The 26,066-nt window shown below is 39.8% G+C and overlaps 1 protein-coding gene and 1 long non-coding RNA gene across 2 annotated transcripts; both read left to right on the top strand.

Moving 5' to 3' along the window:
• The first annotated feature begins 1,543 nt into the window (after window positions 1-1,543).
• Window positions 1,544-25,364, top strand: LOC118563429. Its single transcript, XR_004931214.1, has 4 exons — window positions 1,544-1,713; window positions 1,792-2,100; window positions 2,399-2,680; window positions 25,161-25,364. It is a non-coding gene; the product is annotated as an uncharacterized LOC118563429 (long non-coding RNA).
• LOC105934557 (CD276 antigen) lies at window positions 3,856-15,469 on the top strand. Its single transcript, XM_036138059.1, has 9 exons — window positions 3,856-4,070; window positions 5,708-6,001; window positions 6,563-6,847; window positions 12,999-13,292; window positions 13,386-13,670; window positions 13,744-14,031; window positions 14,173-14,460; window positions 14,534-14,815; window positions 14,891-15,469. The coding sequence occupies exons 3-9, from the start codon at window positions 6,664-6,666 to the stop codon at window positions 15,190-15,192; spliced, it is 1,923 nt and encodes a 640-aa protein (XP_035993952.1). The 5' UTR covers window positions 3,856-4,070; window positions 5,708-6,001; window positions 6,563-6,663; the 3' UTR covers window positions 15,193-15,469.
• Window positions 25,365-26,066: the final 702 nt, after the last annotated feature.

The raw sequence follows: 26,066 nt of genomic DNA, 5'->3' as shown, positions 1-26,066 counted from the left end.
GGCTTTATCTCAGATTAAGAGGCAAACTTAAAAATACATATAAATTAACTTAAAATAACTTCGTTCTGGAAAAAATGGGACCTCTAAAATAGCTACTGTCACAGACTCAAGTTGATGTGTTGTGTGGTACAGCTGGCTTGCTGTCACATAAAAAGGAGAAAAGCAGTCGTTTGTTTTGGCAATGTTACCAGATCTGTTTTCACTGTGCGCTTGTGTTAGCATTGGTAAACTAAGATGAGTTCCCTGTTGATTTAGCAAGGAATTGGTTCCCAAAAAATAATAGCCAGCCTGTCAAAAGCTCCCCAAGTATGGAAAGCATATTTATAATGTAAAATAATGTATCAGATAAAGGTGGGGTGAACAAATATAACGAACAAGGAAAGTGGCGGTGTTTCATGGCTGTGTTTTATTATGAGTGCTCCAGCAATCAATAAGCTGGAGTTTCAATTATAGGTGACTAATTGTTCCAAGAGTTTGATGCTTTCCCTCATAAGAAAGCAAAACTATGCAATAGTGTCTGTGTTTTTCCATAATTCTTAACACATTAGGAACAAACTGGATATCTCAACGAGTCATAGCCTATCTTTGTTGTAAATAGACATATATTGATGGAAAAAAGTGATATTTGAATATGAGGAAGAAAACCAACACAAACACACCCTTATCAAGTCATATTTACATGTTCATTTATGTCCTTCAGATTTTCCTTGATAATCACAACTTTGTTCATTTAAATACTGACCAGGAAACAGTCTCGTACAAGGACCCCTCCCACCCCCATCCCCCCACCCTCTCCTGTGCACGTTTACTGAGTGGGCAACTGCAAATGCTCCTGTGCATGTTTCCTGCCTTGCTGTGTTTGCATAAATTCGTCGATACGCGAACAACTCCTTAGGCAGCAAAGATGTTTTACCAGGTATTTGGACTAGTTGCAGGTGAGCAAAAATAGTTATGGTTCTAATTCAAATATTTTAATGTCTACATGTTACACAGAAAATAAATGCTGATATTTTCAAAAGCAAGTAAGAGAATATTCATCAGCACAAAGGAGGCAATATTTCACATAATCGGCTTATCTGAACTGTAGCCAGAAAATAGAAGATGGTTTCGAGCAGTTCACTTTAACTGGTTGACTTTTTAGACCAAGCATTTGTACGTTTGTGTGTGGGTGTATATATATATATATATATATATATATATATATACATACATACATACATACATATTTATACATAGGAGTGTACAGAATTGTATATTGTATATAGCTGTATAACTGTATCTAACTGATTCTACTTACCTACTTTGACACCTTCTTCTGACTTTTGACTATTGAGCCGATGGGACAAGTGAATTTCTCCACTGTGAGATCAATAAAGCTTATCTTATCTTATATATATATATATATATATGTATATATATATATATATATATATATACATATATATATATATATATATATATATATATATATATATATATATATATATATATACACACCAATACACCAGATACACCAATCTGATACACCAAAAGCATAGTCAACATACTGTATGTCCTGTATTTAGCAGGGACTTTTTTACTGTCTATTTCTTTTATGTTTTCAAAACTGTGATAGAGGTTGATGCCTCACTTTTTTTTGTCCATGTAACCAAACGTTTTTCTTTCTCTCCACTACAGCTTCTTTTTTCCTGTGCTTATCTTCAGCTGCTGCAGGTCAGCCCACTTCTCCAACGTTTGTAGCTCTGATTTGTGTAATACTTGAGTTTGAAATGATTGCTTTACTTTCTACAGAACACATCAGATTGGCAGGCTCAGACTGGTTTTGCTCTGGAAGAGTGGAAATATACCACAACGGTGTCTGGGGAACAGTCTGTGATGATTACTTTGACAACAATGATGCTCAGGTGGTCTGCAAACAGTTAGGTTGTGGTCAACCATTAACTGTTCATGCATCCGCCTACTTTGGTGAAGGCACAGGAGAAATCTGGCTGGATGATGTGAGCTGTTCAGGAAATGAAGCTTCTCTTTCTCAGTGTTCACACAGTGGATTTGGGTCAAACAACTGTGAGCATAGTGAGGATGTGGGTGTCACTTGTTTGTGTAAGTGTGTTTGGAAATCTAATGTTTCAGGTATTACATTGCTTTCTTTCACAGAAATGAAGGACTGACAAGGATTTTGGTTGAAATTGGGCCAATCCTGTGAAAATGAAAGATATGAGTTTAGCTGTACTAACAATAGCAGCGGATGCAGTGTTCTCTCTGGTTATGCTGATTCAGTCATTTAGGGAGCTGATATAGCTGGTTCCATTTTGATGTTAATGCCACTCACATACACACCGTTGTTAAGTTGCAAGGACAGCAAATTCTTCTTTTTTGTCTTTCTCTTATGTAACGGAAGTTCATCAAATCAGTCCATATCAGTCATGCAGTGGAGATGTTCAAATTTACCATGATTGGGCCTGGAGACATGTCAACTATAATGGCTTTGACATGAATGCTGCAAATGTGGCCTGCAGACAGATGGGCTGTGGTCCAGCAACATCGATCAGTCAATATTACTATGACTACAACGTCCTGGATGATGTGAGCTGTTCAGGAAGTGAAGTTTCTCTAAAGGAATGTCAGCACAGCAATCCTTGGACATACCACTATGGACATCGGGTTTATGTTGCTTGTTCAGGTATAGCAACGTTTTTTTTGTTTTACTTTTTTATATTCTGTGATTAATTTCATCATGGTTATTATGTATGTTCAGTTGTAAGCAAATATACATATACTGTACAAAAAGACACACACGCTTGTCTTTTTCCTCACTGTCATTAAAATTAGACTAAACATTTCCTGTTTTAGGTCAATCAGAATTAACAAAATTATTTATTATTTACATTCGTAAAGTTAGTATGTTAGTGATGTGACATAATAGATAATCAAAAGAAATCAGGCAACATATCAAGAAGAGGACTGCTGACCTCCACTGGTCTGGTTCCTCCTTGGGTTCAGTTTTCTTAGAATGCCACTGTCATCATGACCTTCATTTTTTAAAAAGTTATTTCTTGTGATCTGGTGAAACTTAATTTTAAATATTTATGGCTATATTGACCTCTATTGTGTTTGGAGAAAAAATGGGGAAACATGCAAAGGTGAGAACATCATCCCAATTATGAAGTATGGTAGTGGCAAGTTAAAACTTGAGTGAAAATGTGTTTTCAAGATGGACAATGGCACTAGGTACACCGCCTATATAGTTGCAAAGAGGCATAAGGACAGAAAGGCCACAGTTTTGTAGAGCCAATCACAACACTGACCTCAGTCCCACAGAAAATTTGTGGGCAGAGCTGAAATGATCTTTCAGGAAGAATGGGTCAAAATTCTTGCAAACTATTGTTAGAAGCTTGTTAGCGGTGCCCCAAACAATTGACCCAAGTAGTTCAGTTAAATAGGCAATTCTACCAAGAGCAATACATTTTTTTTTATAAATGTATGAATTGTATGAATCAAGAAAGTTTCTTCTAGAACTTAGTAAATAGAAAAAAAATTTTGTAACCTTGACCCGCCTAAATTAGGGAACATTGTGTGAAATTATGTCAGATTAGCTGTTTGTAAACATCTAGTTTCTTCTGTATATCTTTTGTTTGTTCTTGAGAATGCATGTACACCTAATGGTTAATGATTACTATCTGGGTCTAATATCATCACTTTTAGCTGACTCTCTGCTCCACTGTAAACTATTTTATACTTTGCCCACCATCTGATCTACCTAACAGGTAATCCAGTCCGATTAATTGGGCCATCTCGGTGTGCTGGTCGTGTTGAAATCTACTATGGTGGATGGCAAACTGTATGTGATGACGGCTGGGACTTGAATGATGCTCAGGTGGTCTGCAGACAGCTGGGCTGTGGTACAGCACTGGCTGCCACTCATTCAGCCTACTTTGGAAAAGGGCCAGATAAAATCTTGCTTGATGATGTGGGCTGTACGGGGAGTGAAACATATCTGACTGATTGTTCGCACAGAGGATATTGGGTACAAAACTGCACTCATAATCAGGATGCTGGTGTGATCTGTTCAGGTAAGAAAATGGTTATTGCTGTTTTGTAGTTTTAAGTCAAAATTAATATATTACTATATGTACATATGTATATATGTGTGTGTGTGTGTGTGTGTGTGAACATAGCCCCCACAAGCCCTTCCATCTCTTTTTTTTCTTCTACCCCCCCCCCAAAGTTCCTATTCTGGCATCTCAAGAGAAGGCCAAAAGTGACCCAGACAATGATCAAAACAAAGGAGGACTATTTTGAAAAAGCTAAAATAGACGATATTTTTTGACTCATTTCACTATATATATATATATATATATATATATATATATATATATATATATATATATATATATATATATATATATATATATATATATATATATATATGAATCATGAATATTTGTTTAGTAATAAGCCAGTGTCATTACTTTTATCTAGTCCCTTTTGGTGTTTGTTAAACATTTTCCTACCATAACCATTTTCTCTACAGATTTTGTAGATGCAATGTCCAGTAGAAGCTTGTATCCAGTTATTACTCAACCAATCACTGGCACTAGTGCAATTTTAATTGATATTTTTGCTAATTAAACTGGAAAGGCTGTCTGCAGTGAATTATTTATTATTTACCTATATTCAAAGTACATCACAGTAAAATGAATTAAACCAAGAACATTGACCAAGTAAAGTATTTTAGAATCAGATCAGAAGAAACAATGAAATTCTGTAATGATCTGTTAAAGGGAAACTGGAGTGAAGTTATATGTGAAGGATGTGAATGTGGCTAATGAAACACTTTTCCAACTATATAAAATGTTATAGAATAAAAATTGCCCGATATTAGAGTGTCGCAATAATAAAATTGTCCCTGTAAAACCCTGGATGACCAAGGGACTGTTAAAATCTTGTAAGAAGAAATATTAAGTTATAGAGAGATTTCCAACTAAATCTATAGAAATTAAATACAAGATATATAAAAACAAATGAACAACGTTAATATGACAAGCTAACAAAGATTACTACACTTTAAAGTTAAGAGAGAATAGTTGTGATGAAAATTTTGTGTGAAAATTTTGAATAGTATTGATATCATGCAAATATTTGGGCTTGCACATTGAAGTGGGAGTTTTCCCACAAACACAGAGGCCTTCCTCCAATGCTAATGTTTTAATGTTTTAATGTTTTAAGTACACTTTGCTATTGTGCCAGAACAAGAGACTTTGAAAACAAACAGAAGAAATAAAAAGAGATGTTACATAACAAACATTAGTTTTGCCTGTAAAAGTGACCAAGGAGATGTGAACAGATAAACAGATGTTTGATACAATCCTTTTTTTAAAATCGTAATAAACATTTTCTAGTAAACATCTGTTCCATTCAGAAAGAGTTCAGTTTCTTCACATTTTGGAGGGGGTATGACAAAAAGCAACCAAAAAAGCCAACTAAACAAAACAGATGTTTTAACCATAACCAGATTAAAGCAGTTTTTATTGCATTTTCAGTCTTTTTGAATTACTTTGAGTAGGATTTCCCTAAGGTTGGTTCATTTGCATCATTTAGGTAAAGCCATAGTTTTCAGACATGTTTTCCATGGACGTTAAGTTTCAGTCAGATGCCTTTGTATCATAATCAGTGTTAGCCTTTTAATCATGCCTTGCTCTGTTCATAGCTGGCCTGATCAGATTAACTGGACCAAATAGATGTTCTGGACGAGTTGAAATCTACAACAATGGATCTTGGGGAACTGTCTGCAATAACAGCTGGAACATAAACGAGGCTAGAGTGGTCTGTAGACAGCTGGGTTGCGGCACATCACTGAGTATCCATCACTTTGGAGAGGGATTTGGACAAATCAATGAAGTGACCTGCACAGGGAGCGAAAGGCATCTGTCTGAGTGTTCACACAGTGGATTTGGAGCTCAGCACTGTAATCATAGTCAGGATGCTGGTGTCATCTGTTCTGGTAAGAACCCATTTTTAGTAAAAACATTTATGTTTCCTAATAGCTAAACAAATAAATCTCCCAATGGGAACTGGAAAAAGCTTTAGAGCAGGGGTGTCAAGCTCCAGTCCTCGAGGGCCGGTGTCCTGAAACTTTTAGAGGTTTCCCTGGTCCCACACAGCTGAATCAAATGGCACAATTAGGTCCTCAGTATCCAGTCAGATTCTTCAGAGTCCAGCTAATTACCTGATTATTTGACTCAGGCGTGTCGGACCAGGGACACATCTAAAAGTTGCAGGACACCAGCCCTTTAGGACTGGACTTTGACACCTGTGCTTTAGAGGCTTAAAGGCCAGAAGTACATAGTTCCTGTCTGTGACATTCACAATAATTTAGGAATTCAAATGTTGTTTTGCAACAGAAAAACCTGTCGCCTATTTGATTGTACTGCTCCATGATTCTTGGAATGATTTGTAAACACATACACCGTATGTTAAAGAATTTGAAAAAGATTTAAAGTAACGTTATTTGGCCAAGGTGACACTGTGTGACCGCCTCACTATGTATCAATATTTTTAACAGGTCCCATACAGCCCAGCATCAGCCTGAATCCTCAAGGTCAAATCATCTTGGGTCAGAATGTCAACATAACTTGCTCTCTGCCTGGCGTACAAGTAGAAGGGATGTTTATCTTCAAGAAGAGCACAGGCACATTCAACCAGACTGTGAACTCAAGCAGCAGCTCTGCGACTATCAATATCCCTCATGCCACTTTTAATGATCAGGGAGAGTACAAGTGTCAGTTTCAAATCATGCTTCCCAATGAAAACTTCACCACCCTCTTTAGTGACCCTGTTCAGCTAACAGGTATGTTTTCACCTGTTTACTTTTGAAATTACAAATTAATGTGGCAATGTGATGGCCAAACCCATGGCCACACCTTAAAAGTCTGTACCACACATACACTTTTCATTTACCAATCAGTATATGAACATTTTAGTTTGCAATAAAACTTTATTCTTAGTTTAAGTACCTGTGTTCTATTTGTAAGCGCGCACATTTAGTTCACTTTTGTACTTAGTCAATTTTCCATACCTTTTTTGTGTTTTTGTTACTAATCTTTATTTCTTACCTTCCATGGTGCCTGGGAGTTTTGCCAGACAAAAGATGGCTGCCAGGGCTGAGAACAACTAAATACCGGGGAGGGTAAATTGGACTGTTCCACCTGCTTTTGCTGGAAGGGGGGATTTGTATTTTTCTTTCTTTGTTTTGTATTTCACTTAGGGTTTGTATTTAGAGGTTGTGTGTTTTTCATTGTTCTTAGATTAGTTTAGTGTCAAACTTAACTGTACTGCTTTGTTTTGTCATTTGTGAATGTTTGTTTGGTTTTAATTACCCCTATTGTGTTAATTGGTCTGATCAGCCAGAGTGTATATATACCCTTGTGTGTCATTTGTTTGTAGGTCAGTTATGTTTGGTTGTGCAGTCAGTCAGTTAGGGCACAGTTTGCTTCAGTTAAAGTTTGTTTTCTTTTTTTTTGACCTCTTTTATGACTCCAGAACCCACCATTTTTGTACTTTTGGCTTTTGGGTTAAAAATAAAAACCCCAACTTTTGAATAATTTCCTGTGACTCCTCATGCGTTTTTACCTCGGTCCATCACACGTGGTGTCAGGAGTGGGATCCTTCAGCTGAGGAGGCAGGTTTCTTTTTTTTTTCTCCCCTTCAATTTTTGGAGTATTCCCCCACCAAACAAAAATCTTATGAGCCATGCAGAATAGTGTTCGATCAAGGAAAGGAAACAAACCAGAAACCAAAGATCGTTTGCAACAATTCGAGAGAGAGGAGGTGATGGAGGAAGGACCTTTAGTCATGGATGACGCTGAGGGTGAAGATTCAAGACAACCAACTCTGCAGGACATTGCTGGAATTCTTCAGACCTTCATGGCACAGCAGGAGGTTCGGGCTGAACAGCAGAAAGAGGAATCCATACAGCAAGAAAAGCGTTTTAAAGGTTTACAACACCAATTTCGGCTTCTACAACTGGAAGTTCAAGCCAGAACAACCCCAGCCCCTGAGCCCACATCAACTGATGCAGAGCCTGTTGGAAGTCATAATGGTTCTGGGATTCAAGTAGCATCTTCACCTGGGGACTCTGGCTCAACCTCCAGTGTAACAGGTCAGTCTGCGTATGTTCCTCACCCTAAGTTGGAAAAATTAACCGTTGAAGATGACATTGAGCATTTTCTAACAACGTTTGAGAGAATTGCAGCTGCCTATCGCTGGCCAAAGACTGACTGGATCTTTCAACTCATTCCTCTTCTCACTGGTAAGGCTCGAAGTGCCTATGTGAATATGGATGTGGATGATTCACTGGAGTATGACAAGGTAAAAGTGGCCATTTTGGAAAAATTTGATATAAATCCTGAAGCCTACAGGCAAAGATTCCGCTGCCTGGATGTTTTTGATGAAAGTCCTAAAGAATTGTATGCAAGACTAAAAGAGCTGTATGAGAAATGGATTCAGCCTAAAGATAAAACTGTAAAAGAAATTGGTGAAATGATTATTTTGGAACAATTTCTAAGAATGCTGTGTCCTGAGCTCCAGGTCTGGATCAAGGAGCACAATCCAAAGTCTGCTGGAGAAGCTGCCATACTGGCGGATGTATTTGTAGCTGCCCGGAGTAGGTTCCAGCCATGGAGCAACAGTGCATGCAAGGCAACTAGAGACTTGCGTCGGTCACAGCCCTCTCAGCACCAGCAGAGGTCAGCAACAAGTGTGGGTAAGCCCTTTTTGAGAGAAAATCAGTCTTCAAACTCATTCAAGCTGGGTAAAAGGCCACCTGTGTGTTACCTCTGTGGACAAGAAGGTCACACCAAGCCTGTGTGTCCGAAGAATCAAAGCAAGTTATCTCAGACATGTTTTGTGCCTCACCAGAATGGGGATATTAAACCTGAGAGGACACATTCAAATAAACTCACCATGGTGAAGATTCATGAACAGGAAGTGGATGCTTTAATAGATACTGGCAGCACACAGACTCTGGTGCACCGGAAATATGTACCAACTGACGTTACATTCCCTTCTGAAACAATATCTGTTTGCTGTGTACATGGAGATGAAAGATCATACCCCACTGCGGACCTGTTTATTGAGGTGCAGGGGTCTCCCTATTTGTTAAAGGTTGGGGTAGCTGATAACCTGCCCTACCCTGTGGTTCTCGGGGAGGATCTGCCAGTTCTCTATGATTTATTAAGGGAAGTGCAGAGCTGTAATATGGTTGTGACAAGGGCTCAAGCTAAGAATCAAGATGAACATTTTGCAACACTTAGTGCTTTACCCTTCTTTGGGGTTGAGTTAGAGACAGGACCTGGAAAGTCTCGGAAGTCACGCAGGCAAAGAAGGGGTGAAAAGTTTCAACATGCAGTCAGAAAGGCCTCAGTTGAGGTTGCTCCAGATATGCCTTTGGGATTTCAAATACCCATGAATATTAGACAAATGCAGCAGGATGATCCAACTCTGTCTGCTGTACTTTTGGGGGCTAAGGATAAGAAATCAGTTGCCACATCTGACACAAATAAAGAGCAGTACATTCTGCAAGATGGCATTTTATACCGCCAACATGGCCAGGTTAAGCAGTTGGTGGTCCCTGAAGAGGCTCGTGAAACAGTGCTTACTTTGGGACACTCTATCCCCTGGGCTGGCCACCTGGGGAAGCACAAGACCACTGCTCGCATTAAGCGATATTTTTTCTGGCCTGGTTTAAGCTCAGATGTTGCTTGGTTTTGCAGAAGTTGCCCTCTGTGTCAGAAGACTTCAACTAGAATGCCAATTAAAGCACCACTGCACCCTCTCCCAATTATTGGCACACCGTTTAAACGTCTTGGCATGGATATAGTTGGTCCTGTGGAGAAGAGCAAAGCTGGAAATCGCTTTATGCTGGTCATTACAGATTATGCTACAAGATATCCCGAAGTCTTTCCATTAAAGACTGTCAAAGCAAGATCTGTGGCTTCTTCATTGATTCAACTTTTCTCAAGGGTTGGATTCCCACATGAGATTTTGACTGATCAGGGCACTAGCTTTATGTCAACACTGTTGAAACAGGTCTATAAGTTGTTGGGCATCAGGAGCATACGGACGACCCCATATCACCCCCAGACCGATGGGCTGACGGAGCGCTTCAACCAAACTATGAAACAAATGCTCCGTAAGTTTATTAATGATACAGGGTCTGATTGGGACCAGTGGCTGCCATACCTACTTTTTGCCTACAGGGAAGTTCCTCAAGCTTCCACTGGATTCTCACCATTTGAGCTCCTTTATGGCCATGAGGTGAGGGGGCCTCTGACCCTGCTGAGGGACTCTTGGGAAGCAGATCAAGGTAAAGAAGAAGTTAATATTATTTCATATGTTGTCCAAATGAGGGATAAATTGCAGCAGATGAGTGAACTGGCTCAGAGTCATATGGCAGCTGCGCAGCAACACCAAAAAGCTTGGTTTGACAAGAGAGCTCGCCACAGGAGTTTTGTTCCTGGCCAGAAGGTTTTGGTAATGTTGCCAACTTCTGACAGTAAGTTGCTTGCAAAGTGGCAAGGGCCTTTTGAAGTTCTAAGGAAACTTGGACCCACTACCTACAAAGTCTCCACACCAGGTCTCCAGCGAGGGAGTAGAGTGCTTCATGTCAACCTTCTTAAGGAGTGGGTTCCATCCACTGGAAATAAACCAGAGGTGTTGCTAATTCACAGTGTGAGTGAAGAAGAGGAAGTTGATGATTACTTGCCTACAGTAACATCCTCTGTCCTGAACTTAAGCCATCTCACCAAGGAGCATGTGTCTCAGGTAACACCTCTGATTAATTCAAACATATTTCAAGAGTTCCCAGGTCGCACCACACTAGTGGAGCACAACATTGTTTTGAAACCTGATGCTGCGGCAAAGCGTATGAGTTACAGGATACCAGAACGCTTCCAGGTGGAGCTAAAGAAGGAGATGGACTTAATGCTGTCCCTTGGAATCATCCAACCTTCAACAAGTGAGTGGTGCAACCCTGTTGTGTTGGTTCCGAAGAAGGATGGCACAATACGATTTTGCATCGACTTCAGGTACCTCAACTCCATTTCGAAGTTCGACTCTTATCCAATGCCACGTATAGATGATCTCATTGAGCACCTTGGGAAAGCGAGGTATTTAACAACTATTGACCTCTCTAAAGGTTACTGGCAGGTGCCCCTTACTAAGCACTCACAAGAGTTGACAGCATTTCGTACCCCTTGGGGATTGTTTGAGTTCACTGTTCTGCCTTTTGGCCTACATGGGGCTCCAGCAACATTTCAAAGACTAATGGATCAGGTACTCGGTGGTTTGTCGCAATTCGCATGTGCATACCTGGATGATATTGTCATTTTCAGTAGGACTTGGGAAGAGCATCTGGAGCATCTAGAGAAGGTCCTGGCTCAACTGCGCTCTGCAGGTCTTACCATCAATCCAGCAAAATGTGCTCTTGCAAAGACTGAAATACAGTATCTGGGATTCACCATTGGAGGTGGGAAAATCAAACCACAGGTTGACAAGATTAATGCCATCAGTTCCTGTCCTCTTCCACAAACAAGGAAGCAGCTCAGATCTTTTCTGGGGATGGCAGCATTCTATCACAGATTTATTCCGAACTTCTCAGCCAGAGCAGCTCTCCTCACGGACAGGACTGGTTCGAGATGTCCCAATAAAATCCAATGGACAGCAGAAGCCATAGGAGCTTTCCAGGATATTCGCCAATCTCTGAGTAAGAACCCAGTCTTGCATTCTCCAGATTTTAATAAGGACTTCACGTTGCAGACTGATGCTTCTGAAAGGGGTCTTGGGGCAGTGCTTCTGCAGGGACCACCAGAGGACCGACATCCTGTTGCCTACATCAGCCGGAAGTTGTTGCCAAGGGAGACACGCTACGCAACGGTAGAGAAGGAAGCCTTGGCCATAAAATGGGCGCTTGACTCTTTCAAATATTACCTGCTTGGAAGAGAGTTCATCCTTCAAACTGACCACAAAGCCCTGCAGTGGCTAGAAAAAATGAAGGATACCAACGGGAGAATCACCAGATGGTACCTTGCCATGCAGCCATACCGGTTCGAGGTACAATTCATCCCGGGAAAAGAGAACACTACAGCTGATTACCTCTCTCGCTCCGGTGGTGGCGACCAAGAAGTGGGGGAGTGTGTGATGGCCAAACCCATGGCCACACCTTAAAAGTCTGTACCACACATACACTTTTCATTTACCAATCAGTATATGAACATTTTAGTTTGCAATAAAACTTTATTCTTAGTTTAAGTACCTGTGTTCTATTTGTAAGCGCGCACATTTAGTTCACTTTTGTACTTAGTCAATTTTCCATACCTTTTTTGTGTTTTTGTTACTAATCTTTATTTCTTACCTTCCATGGTGCCTGGGAGTTTTGCCAGACAAAAGATGGCTGCCAGGGCTGAGAACAACTAAATACCGGGGAGGGTAAATTGGACTGTTCCACCTGCTTTTGCTGGAAGGGGGGATTTGTATTTTTCTTTCTTTGTTTTGTATTTCACTTAGGGTTTGTATTTAGAGGTTGTGTGTTTTTCATTGTTCTTAGATTAGTTTAGTGTCAAACTTAACTGTACTGCTTTGTTTTGTCATTTGTGAATGTTTGTTTGGTTTTAATTACCCCTATTGTGTTAATTGGTCTGATCAGCCAGAGTGTATATATACCCTTGTGTGTCATTTGTTTGTAGGTCAGTTATGTTTGGTTGTGCAGTCAGTCAGTTAGGGCACAGTTTGCTTCAGTTAAAGTTTGTTTTCTTTTTTTTTGACCTCTTTTATGACTCCAGAACCCACCATTTTTGTACTTTTGGCTTTTGGGTTAAAAATAAAAACCCCAACTTTTGAATAATTTCCTGTGACTCCTCATGCGTTTTTACCTCGGTCCATCACAGGCAAGAAAAATGAAAAGAGAAAACAAAAACAAAAAAAACATCTGCCTTATCTTTCAGTGAACTTTCCAAGACCCAGCATCAATATTGATCCCACTGGTGTGATTAGCGCTGACCAAAATGTTAGCATCATTTGTTCAGTCACTGATCAGCAAGGAGGAGGATCCTTTCTCTTCAGCAAGTATCCAGGAACCTTCAGTCAGACGGTGAACTCAAGCACCAGCTCTGCTAATTTCTATATCCCTCAAATTACCTTTGAGGATGAGGGATGGTACCGGTGTCTGTTTAAAGTGAGGTTTTCTAATGAGGACTTCAGCACCAGCTTCAGTGACTATGTCTCGCTGTATATAAAAGGTGGTTTTTAACATATATTTAGCACGTTTATTGAATTTATCAAAGGGTTTAAATTATTATGACAGGTGACCAAGCACTGCGGTATTTTTTTAGGTGTTCTACCGAAGCCCAACATCACGGTGCAGCCTGCTGGTCTGGTTTCCTGGGGTCAAACCGCCAGCATCACTTGTTTAATTACGAATGGATTGAAAGGATCATTCAACTTCACAAAGACCCCGGGTCCTTTCAGTCTGAATGTAATCTCAAGTACAAACACGGCTACTTTCCAAATCCCGCAAGTCCGCTTGGGAAATGAGGGATTGTATCAGTGTCGGTTTCAAAGAACAATTTTAAATGAAGATTTCCATACCGACTTTAGTGACCCTGTCTGGCTAGCTGGTAATTATTTTTCTTTAGCTTCTGCCATTTGATTGAACTTATAAAAATACATAACATTTGTCTTGCTTTTCAGTGAACCTTTCAACGCCCACCATCACCTTGGATCCTGCCGGCGTAGCGATGTGGGGTCAGAATGTCATCCTCACGTGTTCAGTCTCTGAGGGGCGAGCAGGAGGATCATTCCTCTTTAGGAGAACGGCGGGTCTTTTCAGCCAGACTGTAAGCTCAAGCGGAAACTCTGCTACCTTCCTCATCTCCCAAGTTGGCTTGAGAGATGAGGGATTGTACCAGTGTCAGTTTCAAAGGAGAGTTTCCGATCAAGACTTCAACACCAGCTTAAGTGACACAGTCCAACTATCTGGTAATCTTATTTTCACTTACATTTGCCAGTTCATATGAGAGCTCTAAAACTTTAGCGATTCTTTCCATCAGTCTGAATTATAATGGAGGGCTTTGGAGCTTTAAGCCTAAGCTCAAGCTTCTTTCCTGTGTGATTTTTCAGTGGTTCTTCCAAAGCCCAACATCACCTTGGATCCTACTGGTGTGGCTGTTATCGGTCAGACTGTCAGCATCTCTTGCTCGGTCTCTGAGGGCCAAGTAGGAGGATTATTTATATTCAAGAAGGTCCCTGGTTCCACCACCCATGTTGTAAACTCAAGCAGCAGCTCAGTTGCATTCCAAATCCCTCAAGTCAGCGTGGTGGATGAGGGATCGTATCAGTGTCAGCATCAAAGAAGGGTTTTCAATCAATACTTGAGCACGAATTTGAGTGATTCTATCCTGCTAACTGGTAATTTCTTCCTTTTAAATTTGCAGATTGTTCATATATAGAAAATAAATACTATTTGTGTCATTTTTTTCAGTGAACTACCCAAAGCCCAACATCACCATTGAGCCCAGAAGTGTGGTTATGTGGGGTGAGGATGTCAACATTACTTGTTGGTTCACTGTGGACATAGGAGGAGGATCATACATCTTCACAAAGTCCTCAGGTCCTTTCAACCAAACTGTGCACTCAAGCAGTAACTCAGCTACTTTGCATATTCAACAAGTCAGCTTTGAGGATGAGGGAGTGTACCAGTGCAAATTTCAAAGTACAACTTCTAGCACCGACTTTAGCGATCAAGCCCATCTGAATCTGACTGGTAATTATTCTTCATTTAGCTTAAACAGTTAATTCAAAGTGTCCTTTATAAATAACATTTCACATTGTTTTTCAGTGATCCTTCCAAAGCCAAGCATCATCATGGATCCTGCAGGTGCAGTTGGCTTTGGCCAGCTTGTCGCTATCACTTGTTCTATCTCGACTCAATATTTAGGCGGATCATTCACCCTGGAGAAGACCTCGGCATCATTCTATAAGACCCAACTATCAAGTACCAACTCCTCTACTTTCAGATTTCTTGAAGCCAATTCTAGTCATGTGGGAGATTACAGGTGTTATTATAATAAAACTCTGGATCATCAAACCTTTATCTCCCCTCTAAGTGACACTGTCACAATTTCTGTTATTGGTGGCTAAAGTGCCTGTTGGATTAGCAATCCACCTGACTCTTCCTTGATCTCATTACATTTACTGTTTACTCTGGTTGTTTCTATTTCATCGATAGCTATCCTATTCTATTCTAATCTAATCAATTTAGTATGTGACTGATGCATAAATTGTCACTCTATGTAATCAAATAACTGTTTGTGCTGCTGCAAATTAAGAGCAGACATGGCGGATGCTAAATAAATCCTGCAAGTAAATGAAAATGTAATAGCTGTGTTTTGCAAAATTGACGAGATGTAAAAAATCATAAAATGTATGAAAGGTTTAGGTAACCATTCTGTTAGATGGATGAAACCTGGTCCTCCATTGTCTCTACACTGAACAAGCTGTTGGAGTTACTTACAGATTCTCCAAACGGAGATCAGGAAGTATGCTGACACTGCATAGGTACTCCACTCAACCCAAAAACACCACCCAACACAAAGATGAACTATCCCTTTAACTGCTACACGTGGATTGGGGTTGAATTTCAAGCTGCAGAACAGCACTACTGGAGGTCTGTGGAGACTACTACTCCACATTATTAAGCTTTAAGCTATTTTTCGTTATTGTACAAAATAATCCCTAAACCCATTTTTTTTTTTGCAACCATGGTAGATAACAGTTGCAAACTAATAAATAAATAATAGAGTGAGTTCCAAAAGTCTCCAGAGTAAATTGGGTTTCTCATGACTTTGTCCAAGCAATTCTGAAGTCTTTATGTATTATTATATTGTATTTTATCAGATCTTCTACTGGATGAAAGGTGATTGTTTCCTTTATTAGATTTTGAGCATGTGTTTATTTCTGCCTTTATACTGCGATTAACCATTGTTCCCCATAAGTATATATTTAATTTTGTTATTGCATGGTTGTGAATTTTAATAAACAATGTAGCCTGGTTGCTTAAAATGTTGTAGACTTTGATACTGATTCTTAACAAGTTTGAAGTGGCAAACATTATGTAACCTTCCTTTCATTAACAACTTGTCAATAACCAGGAGCTGTTTGCAGAAATGGATGAGCATAAATGTACAGTGCACTGCAAAAACAAGTGTACTTGTCTTAATGGCATGGCCCAACACAATGTAGTTCATAACACAATCAATACTTTGTAGAATCATCTGCTCCTGTGATTAAGGATTATAATTAGATTTATATTACGCAAGACCTTTGGGTCATGTCTCTACATCAGCTTCGCACACATAGAGACTGAAATCTATGTCCATTCTGATTTACAAAAAGGATCAAGCTCAGTCCGATTGGACAGAGAGCACCTGGAAACATTTATTTTCAATTCTTAGCACATAGTTTCAATGGAACTTAGACTTTGACTGGAACATTCTAAGCCACGAGTATGAATTGATGAAAACCTTTCCACTGTAGATGTGACTGGGTGTTTGGGGTTGTTGTACTGCTGCATGGCGAACCTAACAGTGGCATCTCTGGCATGATAATTTAAGTGGGGCACATAAACTCAACACCTATTAGCAGCAACACATTTTTCTGTGATGTACACAACCTGACTTTGATCAATCCTAAATGAAATTGATAAATTAGCATAAACAAACACACTAGTAAATCAATTTTATATAAGCTAAATGTAATTTAATGTATACATAAAATTACAAATAAAGGCTCACTATTAATGTATATTTATTGAACAGAAAAGATTACCATCGATCCTTCAATGAGCTAGCAAGGACAACTATCTCTAGATTGTTGCACACTCTCCGGCAGAACGTAAATGTAACGTGTGCAATTCCAGTATTTTGAATAGACGATCTGAGTTCGGGACCCAGATGATTTGTGCCCCTCAGCTGTCTACTGAGGGTGTTGGGCATGCACACTGCGATTTCACATGTCCATTATTTAAACAAACGTTGGTGGGCCGGCCTCAGTATTAAGGCACCCCAAGAAGATTTAGCCTACTGCTAAATCTTCATCTTCAATCTAGCCTACAGCTTGTCAGTTGTCTGGCAGACTTAGATATATAGACACAAATGTTTATAACAGAATTTTATTGGTAAGGTAACCACTGATTATTGCAAACATGGAGCTCCACAGCGATATCTAGTGGGCCCCACTGGCCCCAAGTGCAGAGCCGCCACAGGAACCTACACCCCAGTCTCAAGTCTTTCACAACCTCCCAATAGACAGCATTGCTCTCCATCTCTCTTACCATCCTGCTGCCACCATATTTCACTGTGGCTATGGTGTGTGCAGAGTGATTTGTGGTGTCACATTTCTGCCACACATAGCTTTTTGCATGGAGGTTGAAAAGTTCAGTTTTGGCCTCATCAGACCAGAGCACCTTCTTCCACATGTTTGCTGTGTCCTGTAAATGGTTTGTGACAACTTTTAAATGGGGTGTCCTATGGCTTTCTTTGAACAAAGGCTTTCTCCTACCTGCTCGGCCTTGAGGGCAAAACTTGGCCTTTAAACAAATTCTCCCACACAAGCTGTGGATCTTTTTCGTTCTTCCAGAGGTAGCATGGAGAACCTGACTGCTTCGAAGGTGAAGGCAGCATCGGGATTTTTTAGTTGGGTAACATTAAAGGAGGCTGAATACACATGCACGCCACAATTTTTAGATTTTTATTTGAGAAAAAGCGCTTGATGTGAAAAAAAAACATACACTTTATTCTTTAACTGGGTAACATTCCCTAGATGCTGTAAATACAGCAGTCTTGGGTAAAAACACTTCTAACTCTTAATTCTTTTGACCTGACATTAGTTTGATTGATAAAATCATTAATCATTATTTGTGGGATGTCTGGGACCTGTTGCCACAATGACCTGAGCTAAGATAGGTGGAAGACAATGGTTAAATTCATCATTTAACACAGCTTGTTCCTTTATTTAGGTTTTTTATTTCAGTAAGCATTTTAACTTATTAAGGAAACTAATTGCAGTCACAAAAGAAAAGAAAAAGAAAAATTAGACAGCTTATCTCATAATTGTGAGATAAGATGTCATAATTATGAGATCAGGATCTCATATGAGAAAAGGACAGTCATTGCTGACCTACACTACATGAAACGTGAACAATGAGTGTGCTATCGGATTTAATATGTTTTTCTTTTCTTTTAGGTATGCAACACTGGGAAATATTGAGTTTCCTCAATGTGGATGGAATTAATATCAGTTTATCAACATTGTGCAGGTCCCTTAAGGTCCTTAGGATTGTTAAGTCAAAAAGCCCACTCTGACTTGCAGGAAGTCGTGCCGTTCCTGTAGGAGGAATTAAACCAGCATGTGATGCTTCATGGCTATAAATTTATGCATCTGAAATGCATCCAAGCTTATGGAAATGTATTGCATTCACCAAAGAAAAACCATTAGAGGAGATCATGATCTCCTAACTATGAGATCTCTACTCTCAGATCTCATAATAGGTGTCTATTTTTTTCTTAGGTGAATGCAACGCACTTCTGTACTTTATGAATCTCATAGACAATTATTAGAGCAAAAATTACAAATTTTTCAGTCTTAGTATGCATTAATACATACTTGGGAAATAATAAATATATACTTAATTTATAAAAATGTGTATATGGAAATATTTTCCTAAGAAAACCTTTTCCAATGTTTGTTTTCTCATGGTGTTATCTGACTCCATCACCTGCCACACAACCAATAGTTGTTCCTGCATGCTGGCTCTAAAAATATTATTAGATCATTCAAATGAAATGAAAACTTCTATTCATTCAAAGCCCAGTATATATTTACATGATCAGATGCTCATTTGATATTCTTGCATTTGTGAACAAAGAGCATCTGTCAGGTACATGGTTCTGTGCAGCAGAGGTGTGTTGTTATTCTCACCTTCTTCCTGCAAAGTGTGACTGGTGGACACCAGCCCTGGGTGTTTTCCATCTAAACCAATTAGGAGGAACACTAACTAACAGAATACTTCAGAGCATTAGCTCACCTGAGCTTTATTTAGGTTCCTGACCAGACCCTTGGTCCAAGTAGGTTCCTTGTTCCAAGAGTTTCCCTGACTAATTCCTGCTTTCTCTCTTCATCCGATCAAACCTTGTTCAAGCCCTATCAAGTTTTTCTTCAGTCATCATCACCCAGACGCAGGAAGTTCAGAACCCCTTGAGCATTCCTGGTACTCCAGTAAGCCGTTACTTCCCCTGGCTTCCTCAAGACACCATCTAGCCTGTCCACCCTCCACCATGGAACATCCATCAGCTCTAGAACCGCACCTCTACTCGCCATCATTAACTGCAGCCAGACTCTACCTCTGGTCCATCATTCATTATTCTCCTAAGTCACCCTCTGCCACACCATCTGACCAGCGTGTCTGTTGGTGCTCATCTCTTCTCTCTCCCACTTCCACAGTCCATGACCAGCGCCTTCCCAGGATGGATGTGGAGCCAGCCAGATCCATCTCCACTACCCTCTTTTTCCCTTCTACTAATAAACTTTTGAAACCATATACTGTCTGTGTTTATTGCTTCTGGGCCATCATGGACGGTAAGAATGTAACAGCATCACAATGGGCAACAAGAACACCAAGAGTTAGGGGATAAAGTTGTGGAAAAGCTTAAAGCAGGGTTGGATTATAAAATAATAGCCTTAACCTTCAAGTGATCCAGCAATCATCTGACAATGGAAAAAGTATGGCACAACTTAAAATCTACCAAGACATGGGCGTACACATAAAATAAAGGGGAAAGTGAGAGCCATAGTAACTTCTGGTGGAGCTGTAGCAGTCTAAAGCTCCTAATTTTTAATTGTATATAGCGCCAATTAACAACACATGCCCTTCTCAAGGCATTTTACAATGTCAAATTTAATCAAATCATACAGATTGGTCAAAAAGCTTCCCATCTAAGGAAACTGAGTAAGTTGCATCAAGTTGACAAGCAGAATTCACTCCTCCTGAAAGAGCGTAGAGCCACAGTCGACAGTCGTCTGCATTGTCCATGGCTTTGCAGCAATCCCTCATACTACGCATGCATGAAGCGACAGTGGAGAGGAAAACTCCCCTTTAACGAGAAGGAAAACCTCCAGCAGAACCAGGCTCAGTATGAACGGTCATCTTCCTCGACCCACTGGGGGCTACAGAAGACAGAGCAGAGACACAGAAGCACACATTGATCCAGAAATCCTTTTTGTGTTATATGGTAATGGTGAATGATCTGTCTTCCCTGGATGAAGTCACAGCTAACAGAACGCCAGACCAGGTGTACCTACTGTCATGGTTTAAGTTTTGTCTGGCTTCTTTGTTATTTTGTAGTTCACTCAGCTCTCCCTCGCTCAGCTTTAGTCACACCTCTGGACACTAATTAGTCTTCATTCCCGTCACCTGTCAGACTGCAATTACCCCTGATCTGTTGCCACCTGTGTTCACCTCTTTATAAGACTCACCTCATTCTGTTCTCGTCGCCGGTCCATAGTGTTCACTCCCGCTCCGTCTCTGCCAGAATCCTTGTCAGCTCAGTTTTTTGTTCCAGTCAGCCAGAAGACTTACTTCAGCTTTGTTTTTTGTTCCAGTCAGCCAATAGACTTTCCTTCAGCTTTGTTTTTGTTCCAGTCACTGCCTAGATCCAGCTCAGCTCTGTTCCCACTCAAGTTCTCAACTCCTGTTCACGACTCCCGGGTTCCGTTCTGCTCTCAAGTTCCAACTTCTGTTCTCAACACCTGGTGAGCTGTTCCGGTCTCAAGTCCTCGGCTCAGATGTTCTGGTTTCAAGTCCTCGGCTCAGATGTTCTGGTCTCAAGTCCTCGGCTCTGATGTTCCGGTCTCAAGTCCTCGGCTCTGATGTTCCGGTCTCAAGTCCTCGGCTCTGATGTTCCGGTCTCAAGTCCTCGGCTCTGATGTTCCGGGTTTCAAGTCCTCGGCTCTGATGTTCTGGTCTCAAGTCCTCGGCTCTGATGTTCTGGTCTCAAGTCCTCGGCTCTGATGTTCTGGGTTTCAAGTCCTCGGCTCTGATGTTCTGGTCTCAAGTCCTCGGCTCAGATGCTCCGTCCTGGTCTCTAGTCTTCGGCTCCAGAGTGCCTCCCGGTCAGTCTCTCTACACGCCTCCTGCCGGCCAGCTTCTGCACCCTACACCTCCGTCTGTTGAAAGACTCTGGGTTCCATCTTCCTCCATCTTCCATACTATTCAATAAACTCAATCCTAAGAACTAGCTCTGTGTGTGCGTGCTGTGTCCAGGTTCATCCTAGAAAAATATCTTGACACCTACTATGAAGAGAAAAATGACAGAGAGCAAAAAGTTAAAAGCTGAAATTACAACAAACAATGCAAATTGGAGAACAGTAGAACTCAGCAGAGTGAGAAAAATTGGCCCTGATGTCCTCCAGCAACCTAAGCCTATAGCAGCACAACTATAGAGATAGCTCAGGGTAACCCAAGCCACTCTAACTATAAGCTTTGTCAAAAGGGAAAGTTTTAAGCCTAGTCTTAGAAAAACCTTTAGCAACTAAGGAAGAAACACATTAATAATTGCTTAGTAATATGAAAACATTCTTTGACATGTGGAGACTAATCTCTATTAAATGGAAAACACATATATTTGGTTATATTTACTTGTTTGTACATCTATTTTTAAGCTATTTAAAACCTTGTTTACTTCATTAACAACAACCACTGTCAGACTCACTGATGTTGGACCATAGATAATATGGAAAATCGCAGTTTGGTTTTGCTAAATTGGGAACAGGTAAATTATATATTCAAAACACTAAATATGTGTACTCCCTTGTTGCATGTGTATAAAATCTTCAGCAAGTTAACAGTCTGCACAGTGAACCAAAATGTTGGATCATCTACTTATACTGGTTTCAGGTGAGAGAAACTTAGCAATGGTTATTACGTACATAGTTCACATTAATTTGTAGTTTATATAGCCCAGAATGCTTACTTAAAATGGAACTAAAGCGAAAATTCAGACTGAAGAAACTCTATTGCCTACCTCCATCAATCAGAGACTCGTCTGCCTCCGACGCAAGCCAATCAGCTTTGAACTGCTCCTCCTAGAAGCCAATCAGCATCCTGGGTTCATCTTAAAAAGAACTCCACATCCTCGTCTCTGCCTTCTCCTCAGCGAGCAAGCGGTGGCTGTGCTGTGTCTGGTTTGGACTCTGATGACTGGATTCAACCCACCTCCATCCCCTTCTCCACCATCGGAGCAAGCTCCGCCTGGCTTTCCTACGGTCCTCCTTCAACCTCGTCCCTACCAGAGTGTAATTAATCCCAGACTCTTACAGATTTCCCAGTCACTCCTTAAAACGGTCCGGCAGAAGACCGCCATGCTGAGCCTGGTTCTGCCAGAGGTTTCTTCCCAAAGGGGAGTTTTTCCTCTCCACAGTCGCTTCATGCTTGCTCATCATGGACAGTTCATGCAAACCTGTGTTTATCAAGTTGGACATCTAGCTTAAACAGATCATCATATGGACTGAACAAACTTTATTTATCTCCACTCCACCACCAGTTTCAGGCCTGGGGGGAAACATCCCTATTCTCATACGCCTGCTTAAGCATATTGAAGTATAATTCAGCGTGAATTTTTTCTGCCGAGGTCTGAGCGCCAAACTCTTAAAATATTGTATCAATAAAATTCTTCTAATTGCCTTTTCTTTCTGTGTGAGTTTTTCAGATTGAAATTACATGGCAACATTTTAGTCCACAAATTAATGCAAAATTTTTTTTAAAGCTTTGGACTGTTTCTTTACTATGATAGAAATGCAAGAATCAACTCCCGAGTGGAAAAAAATGGAGAAGATATGTTTAACAAAATAGATTCTATTGTAGTTAATAGCAAGTTCATCAAGGGAACTTTTATTTAAAATGTAACAACTTTCATAGTTGGGGTGGAGGTTTAATGAAGAGGTATTCAACGATTATGGGAAGGCAGGTCTAAAAACAGGAACACTTCTTATTAGTTTAAATGTATTCTAATGGCAGGAAACAGCATGAGAGCAAAAAATATTTTTTTGTCAAAGAGAGTAAGTCTGTCTGAAAGATGAAGCTCAAGGTTCAGTGACTTTTGAGGTATGCTAGTGCAGGATAAATGTTTGTGATGTGAAATGTACCTGGTTTATGCAGTTGAACAGCTGTTAATGAAAAAGTTTTGGCTTCATTAGCATTCAGGCCCATAAGCTATACAGTACATTACTGTAATAGAAATACTGGCATACACGTTTGTCATGGAGTATATGTGGCCACATACTGATGCATATGTCTTTCATCTACCTTTAGGGTTCGGTCAAGTGAGTTTTCTTTTCAATCAATCACAGCTATTTTTTGGTATTTAAAGCAGCTAGTTGCACTTTAAATGTGTGTACGTGCCAGCCAGGTCCTGCTGCAAAATGAAATCAGAATTTCCATGCTCTAAAATTTGCTGGTAGACAGTTGCACACTTTTTCTACTTTCCATTGATAAATGAGACCTTATACATCAATATTATTTTTGCCATAATTTTCTCTTGCTCTCCTTATGAAAAAAATCAATGGCTGTCTTCTCACAAACTGGCAAGTCAACAGATGTTTAAATTATTGTGTGGTCATGATTTAACACTATTGTACAATCAAAATAGATATTTTGTTCTTATGTAAATATTCCAGTTGTCTGAGAAACTCGATTTTAGGTTTAATATATGTAAGTAATAAGCATCAATACACTGGAAATTCTCTGCTCTCCGTGTAATGAATGAGTTTCACTTTTTGAGTTTAATCACTGAAACAAATAAAGGATTCGATGAGATCTTAACTTTTTTTAAATCCTCCATTTATTTATTTATTGCACTACAATTACAAATCTGTAAAGTTAAAAGAAAAAAGTCCAACAAATACTATAAGTTACAAGGGTTTAACATTTTGGATAGTTTAAGATACACCGAAAGGTCATCAGGTGCTCTAACAACACCCACAAACATAATTTTCAAGCTTTTGTTTGTGACGCAGTGGCTTATTTTTCAAATGATCTAAAGCTATTCTGTAACAAATGTTAATGCTTTATAACTTTTTACTCAATAAAGCCAATATTATTTCCTCTCCTACAGTCATTCTCTTATGCTCATCTTCAACTGTTGCAGGTCAGTCTCCCTTCCTTTGACTTTTTAATGTCTTTTTTGTGCTTATTCTATGTTTACTATATGTGTTTTAAACAAGTGTTTTTTGTGTGTGTCTGCTGTTGTTTAGATAACTTGGTCAGATTGGCTGGTTCAGATGGATACTGTTCTGGAAGAGTTGAAATATACCACAATGGTGTCTGGGGAACAGTCTGTGATGATTGTTGGAGCTACCAAGATTCTAGTGTGGTATGCAGAGAGGTAGGCTGTGGTCCACCAACAACAACAGCCGCCTTCCTTGGTGAAGGTACTGGACCAAACTGGCTCGATAATGTGGACTGTTCAGGAAGTGAAGCTTCCCTTTCTGAGTGTTCACACAATGGATTTGGATCACATGACTGTGAACACGTTGAGGATGTTGGCGTCACTTGTAGATGTGAGTGTGTACAGTATGAGCTTTTCTTATATTTCAATAGTGTATTAGGCTAGTTTCACTGAGTCATTACACCATATGCTTCTTTGCAATGCTAGAACTGATATGAACAGAAGCAAAGGAGCACATATCAAAAGATAGTTATATTCCATTTCATTGCTCTTTCGCTCAGTAAACTCAAAAGAATGGGGATTATGTTCTGAAACTACAAATTAGTATTTTGTCAAGTGGTTGAGTGAGCGCATGTTTTCCAATTTTTTTTTTCCTTGTTTTGTCTGAAATACTTACAACTTTTTTCACTATTAAAGATGAAAAGATGCTCGGATATACTTGTGGTGGATCTATTCAGCTTTTCTTCAATGGTGTCTGGAGATTTATCAGTAATACTGGATTTGATTCAAATGCTGCAAATGTGGCTCATTTAAATGGCAACATTTAACATAATCCATGAGCTGTTGGGATTTGTTTAAATTCTGGGAATTATCTTATCTACCTAACAGGTTATCCAGTCCGATTAATTGGGCCATCTCGGTGTGCTGGGAGAGTCGAAGTCTACTATAGTAATGGATGACAAACTGTATGTGATGACGGCTGGGACTTGAATGATGCTCAGGTGGTCTGCAGACAGCTGGGCTGTGGTACAGCACTGGCTGCCACTCATTCAGCCTGCTTTGGAAAAGGGACAGATAAAATCGTGTTTGATGATGTGGGCTGTACGGGGAGTGAAACACATCTGATTCAGTGTTCAAAAAGAGGATATTTGAGTCATGACTGCACTCATAATCAAGATGGTGGTGTGATCTGTTCAGGTGAGAAAATGTTTATCACTGTTCAGTTCAGCTTTAGTGCAAAATCAACAATGTGTGTTTTCTGTCAGAGGTAAGCTGCTCAAAGATAAATGATGTGATGCAGGTATACTTTACATTTAGTGTAATGTATAAGTAACACATCCATCCATCTGTTCGTCCATCAGCCTACAGATCCACAGTGATTTAATGAATATCATTATTTTGTAAGAGTGTGGTTCAAGGTTTATTTTGGGTTAACATTTAAAGGTAGGATGCCTCTCTGAGCATCTGTAATGTTTTGCATTAATCAGAGCAGTCAAACTTTTTTACAGTAGCACGCCACACACTATCAGGTAGGAGGGTGCACTTATGCCGATGCCCGAGCCCCGGAGGGGAGAATTTTGAAAAATAGTCTCCCTGATGTATTTTGGGAGCTTTCAAGACAGGTGATTATTTAAAAGATAGAGTCAGAGTACATGTTTTAAATTGAATTAAAAAAAGAAGTGAATGATCAATTCTTCAAAAACAACCGTTGTTTTTTTTATTATTATTCTTAAAACATTATTTTTTTCACATGATGTTATCATCATGTTTTAACAAGGTAAGGTAATCTCCATT

This window comes from Fundulus heteroclitus, chromosome 6, assembly GCF_011125445.2.
Source record: "Fundulus heteroclitus isolate FHET01 chromosome 6, MU-UCD_Fhet_4.1, whole genome shotgun sequence".
Classification (NCBI taxonomy): domain Eukaryota; kingdom Metazoa; phylum Chordata; class Actinopteri; order Cyprinodontiformes; family Fundulidae; genus Fundulus; species Fundulus heteroclitus.
The sequence above is the reverse complement of the archived record's forward strand: the minus strand, read 5'-3'. Positions and strand labels throughout refer to the sequence as shown.